General features: G+C 41.6%; 1 protein-coding gene across 2 annotated transcripts in view; it reads right to left on the bottom strand.

The window, feature by feature from the left end:
- Positions 1-7,317, bottom strand: part of Bmp2k (BMP2 inducible kinase) — a 104,679-nt gene that overhangs the window by 42,428 nt on the left and 54,934 nt on the right. For both annotated transcript variants that reach the window (XM_021210741.2, XM_029545532.1), the window contains exons 8-9: positions 2,157-2,260; positions 643-722 (exon numbers count right to left, since the gene is read on the bottom strand). In XM_021210741.2, coding sequence (XP_021066400.1) covers positions 643-722; positions 2,157-2,260 — 184 coding nt within the window. The remainder of the gene's footprint in view (positions 1-642; positions 723-2,156; positions 2,261-7,317) is intronic.

The raw sequence follows: 7,317 nt of genomic DNA, 5'->3' as shown, positions 1-7,317 counted from the left end.
ACCCCTCCTCGGGCGGGGACAGGTGCCGGTGCCGGGTCAGCCTGGGGACTGCCGCCAGGCGAACACCCCTCCTTGGGCGGGACAGGTGCCGGACGACTGGGCCGTAAGTATTCTTAATTGCTGAATCATCTCTCCAGCTCCAGACTTACATGACAGAATCAAGCTTATTAATGGAGCAAATTACTGAAAAATAAGATTTCAAACTTGATTCTTTACCAAACACACATACACACATAAATTCTACAAACCACACACACCAATGGCCTGTGACAATTATTTTTCCTTCCTTAAATATAAATAATAGGCTTAATAGTTATTAACTCGCCTCTGCAGTTACCTGAATTCAGACTAGCCAGTGTCAAAAATGATGACAGCTACATGTCCACAGAGACGGCCCACTGCAACATCAACAGTCCCACAGTCCGGTCCTCAGGTCCCTAGTGAGTGGGCACTCACAGGAGCCTGCTGTCAGGCCCTCTATGCTGTACCTTTGAGCTTTTGTTTGCACTCACCTACCATCTAAGCTCTAGCACCACAGACTGAACAACTCAGCATACTGGGTAAGTGGAGACAGTATTTAGGGAATGGAAACTACAGCCTTTCCTCGGACAAGATGCCCAGCTGCAGCACGGCCCTGCCTACCTGGCTTTCATCTGGCTTTTCCTAGCAGCAGCTTCAGTAGCAGTCATCGGCTCGGGAAGAGTTGATGGAAGAAAAGAATTCTTGGAAGAAAAAAAGAACATGTTTGTTTAGTTTTTCATTTGAGTGGAAATGATGTTTTTATGCTATAGATAGACTATTAAACTTTTAAAGCACTGCCTGAGATACTAGTATTCAGACATATTCCTCAGATTTACTCTGTAAATATCCCTTTACAGAAATGTCATCTTCATATTGATGTTCCACAGAAATCATTAGAAGATGATCACAGCACCATTGTATACACTACTCTTTTGGGTAAAACTTGAATTAAAAACAAAAGATAACACATTTATAAATCAATGATATTTTGTACTTCAGAAACTAATGAAACAGCCAGGATAACAATCATGTCTCTAAGCACTACTGACATGAGACTGTAAAGCCTAGAGGACAGTTCATCTGAAAGCTGAGTCTGTGTCATCTAGGTCACCATAAGCCGGAGCTGGACTGAAAGCTGAAGGCAGAGGGGCCCTCCTCACCAGGGGGGCAGAGCATCACACAGTCTACGTAGGAGAGTGAAGTTACAACTGAAGGAAACAGGGCAAGTCAGACCAGAATGATGTCTATGGGATCAATGATGAGCTAGAAACCTTTGTTAGCAGTAGCAGAAACCTGGCATGTGTAGCTCACAGCACTAAGCAAGAAGTGACTGCAAGTCAGAGCCTTACAGTCTATGAGATTTCTGAGTTTGAGGCCAGCCTGGTCTACAGAGTGAGTTCCAGGACAGCCAGGGCTATGTAGAGAGACTCTGTCTCAAAATAAATAAATAAACAAACAAAATAACTAACTAACTAAATTTAAAAAATAGGAGGGGGAGAAGAAGCAAGCAGGCAGCAAGCAAGGAAGGAAGCAAGCAAGCAAAAAGAGAGAGAGAAATCAAAACCTTTGAGTAAAATCAGTCATCCCCAAATGAGTGTCTTACTTGGCCTAGACTGGGCTACTAGACTACACATTAATCATCATAATTGCTACCGTAATTTTACAGCAGGAGGACAAGAGGATTTGCCACCATAAAGATATAAACTCAGCTCCTGAGAGAAGTAACTGAAGTCAGGTCTCTCCCTTTACAATGCCTCTACTATTTACACTCCGAAGGGTCCCCCTTTTTTTATTTAACGCTGAGCTTATTATCTGCATCAGTACCATTTGACCACACCTCTTGGTTAAGAAACATAAACAAAACACTTAAAATCCTGCTATCAAATACGTTAATAGCAGCTTATGCTCTGTGACTGACATGTGCCATGTTGTGTTTCTCTGCATAGTGCAAAATGACTATCCTGCTGATGCTCTCCAAAATACCTGAGGAAAGTCTAAGAAAAGAGGCTTCACACAAAAACAGCATGACACCATCAGGACCACTTGCCATGAAACAGGTAGCTCTCAGCATGCATACTTGCATACACACAATTAAAATGGATTTTAAAATCCTACCTACTTGAAAAACTACTTACATTGATGTTGGAGACCGGACAATCCTTTTTGGCGAATTTAAATGCAAAGTAGGATACTTGAAATATGTCAGGTCTGTGCTCGGGGTCTGGTTCAAGCATGAACCCTGTAATAAAAGACCAAACAGTAAGCTGTTTAACTGAAGACAAATACTACAGAGAGGCAGATTATGGAAGGGGATTTGCTAGTCCACAGTCCCCTGATTCTAGCTGACTTTAGTAACGCTTAGAGAAAATGGCAGAAACTTTTTCTAAAAGCAAACTTGTAGCCATGAATGCACTATAGAGGCAGTCACAGACCGTCTCTATGCCAGAGAGGTGGCAGACATTAAACTCTTGAAAACGTGACCCACTGTACTGGCTGGTTTTGTGTGTCAACTTGACACAAGTTGGAGTTATCACAGGGAAAGGAGCTTCAGGTGAGGAAATGCATCCATAAGATCCAGCTGTGCTGCATTTTCTCAATTAGTGATCAAGGGGGGAGGGCCCCTTGTGGGTGGTGCCATCCCTGGGCTGGTAGTCTTGGGTTCTATAAGAAAGCAAGCTGAGCAAGCCAGGGGAAGCAAGCCAGTAAGTAACATCCCTCCATGGCCTCTGCATCAGCTTCTGCTTCCTGACCTGCTTGAGTTCCAGTCCTGACTTGTTTGGTGATGAACAGCAGTGTGGAAGTGTAAGCTGAATAAACTCTTTCCTCCCCAACTTGCTTCTTGGTCATGATGTTTTGTGCAGGAATAGAAACCCTTACTAAGACACCCTCAAAAAGTGAATTAAGAACACAAAACCTTTTAACTTAGAGAATACCTAATTACTTAAGAAAGCCCAGGAGTCACAGTGAGGAGGTGAAGAGGTCCCCTAAAACAATTCCATTTAGAGTTAGTTACCTGTTACCCAAAAGACCTTCATTTTAAACTATCTTACTCGCTTAGCAGAGCAGCAGAGGGTTTCAAAATCCATACTTTGACACACTAACTTCATGGACCACAGTTTGGGGTGAGAATCCTTTCTCAACATCACAGTCAAGCAGAGCAGGTTTAGAATGCACTAGTGACATGTTTACACTGGCCTTACAGCACTGCCAAGTCCCTGAGATAGCCTGTCTAACCAATGACCAGTCACTACTATTTATCTATTTTTGGGTGGCTCCTATTTTAAATATCACAGGGTTGAAATTTATATTCAATTCTGTAACTAAAAAAGTTAGTTGTGTGGACACCTCCATGGCCAGTTCTACTTTACTAACCTTAAAGTACTTAATGCTTAAATTATGTTAAATGTGTTTGAAATAAAGTTTATATGAGCAACCCTCAAGGTTACTAGTGAAACAATGAGTGACTTAAGTTCACAGCACTAAGACGAAGCTACAGGTCAAACTCAACTCCCTTGTACACCTCATGCCTCCAACAAAGAACAAGAAACAGCGGCACCAGGGACAATGCCTAGCACGGGGCTCAAAATGATGAGTTTGATTCTAAAAACACAAAATTATCTGTGTAATATGACTTATGTGTTTTTAAACCTAATATATACTATATATAGTTTGTTATTTACGGTCTTAGTATCACTATTAGACTAAAATAGCTAAAAACATTTAATTCAAATATTTATTAGTTTATATTTAACTCTCACAAACAAAGAGAGCTGAGAGATCTATAAGGTACATTTATCTTCTATGATAAATTATATCTTAATGCCAAAAATATTGAATATTTTAAAAACAGCAATAAAATTAATTTAACAAAGTAAAATATGTTTTAACATACTTTTACAGTATTTATCGAGATTGTGTAAAGACAATCAAGTTACAAGAAACATCAAAATCAAAATTTAACTTTAATAGTAGCTAATAGTAAATATTTATTCCTATAAACCCTCAATTTGGCATACAGAAAGCATAAAGTGTTTTCAAGTATATGAGAAAGCAAGAATAATAGAAAGGCAGGACAGATAATGAAGAGCAACTAGCTATCTCGCTATAAATGTAGGCTCCAAATTCAGATTCTGTCACCACGGAATAACACAATCCTATATGTTACATGAATTACAGCATCTATAATACAGATGTCATGAAGTAAATCAGTTCTTCTGATACAAAGGCAGATAAAATTCCCTTCAACTCTCGTTAAAGATGGCTTAAGTGTCAACAGCACCTTAAAGGCATGTTAGCACAGCCTTCAGACTCAGGACACACAGATTCTGAAGGGATCTTACACTGTGATTAAGGCACCTGTATTTTGACAACTGGCCATGATATTAGACATGAGACTCTCACACGACATCAAATCCATGCCCACCATTTCAGGTTTTAGAACATCACGGGTTTAGACCTTTCAGATGAAATGCTTTCACTCTGCAGTAAAGATGGCAGACTTAACCAGGGCACTCATGTCCGCATCTCTGTCATCTTGTTGCTGTTTTAGTTTATGGACTGACTGATGGACGTGTGTGTGGTGGGGTATGTGTCAACGCACATGTACGGCTGTCAGGGCACCACTCTGTGGAGTGGTCTTTCCTTTCACACTTGCACATACTCCAGGGATCAAACTCAGGTCTCAAGGCTTCTGCACTCAGCAAGTGTCTGTCTGCACTGAACCAACTCACCAGCCCCCGGATTTAATTTTAAACTCCAAATAATGAGATGACTAATAATCATTAGTAAAATCCACAGGGAGAAAAGAGCCATTTTTTTTAATCTCTTTATGTTTCTTAAATGGAAATTACTAGACACTGAAATAGTAAAAAAGAAAAATTCAATATGAAATCATTAAGAATTTAATTTAAATAATATATAACCTTGAACTCTTTAAGAAATAGAGCTGTAAAATGTACTCCCTGGGTTACTGCATCCCATAATCTAAAGTACAAGATTAGCAGCTTTAGTCCAGTTCAATGCTGGGACTTAACTATAACCTAGACATTTGGGGGCTCCCAGAAACTAAACCACAAATGAAAGAACAGACATGGGCTGACCTATGCTCCCTGCACATATGTAGCAGATATGCAGTTCGGTCTACGCTCGGGTCTTGAACAACGGGAGCAGGGTCTGTCCCTGACTCTGTTGCCTGCCTGTGGATCCTGCTCCCCTAACTGGGCTGCCTTGTCTGCCCTCAGTGGCAAAGAGGGTTGGTATAGAGTGGGGGGGGGCACCCTCTCAGAGGAGAAGGTGACAGGGAGGGACTGAGTGAGGGGGGACTGGAAGGAGGAGGTCCATGATTGGGATGTAAAGTGAATAAATACATTAATGGTAAAACAAACAAACAAATACATAAATGGTATCTTTAGTTTACAAATAGCTTGTCTCTGTCTAAAATGTCTTAAATCCTAGTCCACAACTGAACCACATACTCTATAAGAAATGTGCTTTCTGGGGAAGGAATAGATTAAGAAACAGAGGTGGCAGTGCCTTGAGAAGCAAAGGCAGAGAACACAGAAATTACACTACTTTCTCGAAGTAAAAGAATAATGTGGGTTATCACAACTCTCACCCACCCCTATTTACAAACAAAACCATTTTTTCCAAATGTTACCCTTGGAGAAACACAATCTCTCTCATCACCCTTGGGTGACCCTTCTATTGACAAAAGCACACAGCACACCCTGGGATGGGGTCTCACTGGGTGACCCTTCTATTGACAAAAGCACACAGCACACCCTGGGATGGGGTCTCAGCACTTCCAGAGTTCCTGATGAAACCAGCAACACTTCTGTCTCATTTCCACACACTTCTCATCACAAAGCACGCATCAAGCAGCTGGGCTTCATACACATTTGTGACAGGAAAGGACAGCACCCTTCCACATCCCCACAGGGCAGCAGGGAGAGCAAGGGCTCTGCGGTCGGTCACAGTGGACCTTAGCCAGGACCAACCGCAGTAGTCGAGTCTCACGGAGTGAGATCCGTGCCTCCGCCTACACAAAGCTAAGCCCTGCACTGCAGCACCTCTCATCCAACAGCTTCACAAACGTAAAGGGGAATGCCCTGTTAGAAATCTTGAGTCTTCCTGCCTAGAACGTAGCGATTTTCTCTTTCCATGAAGTTTTCCCTCCCAGTGAACTCCATGTATTACAGTAATACAGTAATATACTGAAAAGAAAAACTTCATTGTTCATTTTGAAGCTTTTTCTGAGAAACCATAATTTTGAAACTATTGTAAGCAGTTTTATTTTATGCATCTGTCAACCCATGTAGATTAATACAGATATTTACATGTGAGGTGTGTTACTGTAAATCTAAATCTATTTACTACTGATCAAATTTAACAACTGAATATATATACACTCAACTATAAGTAGGACAGTAAGTGGCACTATAAATATGCCAGGAAACTACACGTATGACAGTCCTGACGAATGCCCTACAAGTTAATGACAGGGCCTTTAACTGCCAGCTGATTACCCAGCACCAATGAATGAGCATCCACAGGGAAGTCCTATCTTACACTTGGTTTACTTTCAAAGGTATATTAATGTATCTGAGGTATTTTCCCCAAAACTATGTAAGAGAAAAGGTAATTACATAGATAAAACAAAAGTAGACATGTGCTAATAACCTCTGAAGACAAGTGGGACACAGGGAAAAATAGACTATTCTGTGTATATACTGTGTATTTCCCAAAATACATTTGGGATAATTAAGACAACTCCGGCTTTCCACGACACAGGAGCTAAAATTAATTTAATTGGAATAAAAGAGCTGAGTGCCAGAACCACACGACAGCAAGCAGCTTGTGAACCAAAAGCCAGAGAAACAAAGCTCTGTGGTACAGACATCACAGTGCAGACAAGGCAGGACAGAGAACCTTCCTAGCTGTACGAGGATATTCTGGAATGTATGAAATGTAAGGCACATAAATCGCTTCTGGTCTGCGCCAGCATCAGGTCACCTAGGGCGCGGAGTGGGCGGACACCCTCACAGTCTCTAGAGGACTGCCCACACGATCTTAGGATCACTGGTGAGTGGAACACAACAGCTGCTCCAATCCAATAGTGACGGGCCTGTGACAGCAGGAAAAAGGACACCAGAGCCCTTCCTGACCATAGGCTCAGGTTCCTTTTAATCAGTTCAGGTTTACCTTGGTTTCAAACAGACCAGACAGCTCCACGGTCCTCAAAGGAGACACCACTTCCACTCACTGTAACATGCCCAGGATCTTAGGACAACAGGATCC

The sequence above is a fragment of the Mus pahari genome, chromosome 13 (genome assembly GCF_900095145.1).
Source record: "Mus pahari chromosome 13, PAHARI_EIJ_v1.1, whole genome shotgun sequence".
Lineage (NCBI taxonomy): Eukaryota > Metazoa > Chordata > Mammalia > Rodentia > Muridae > Mus > Mus pahari.
This window is presented reverse-complemented; position numbering and strand designations above follow the sequence as displayed.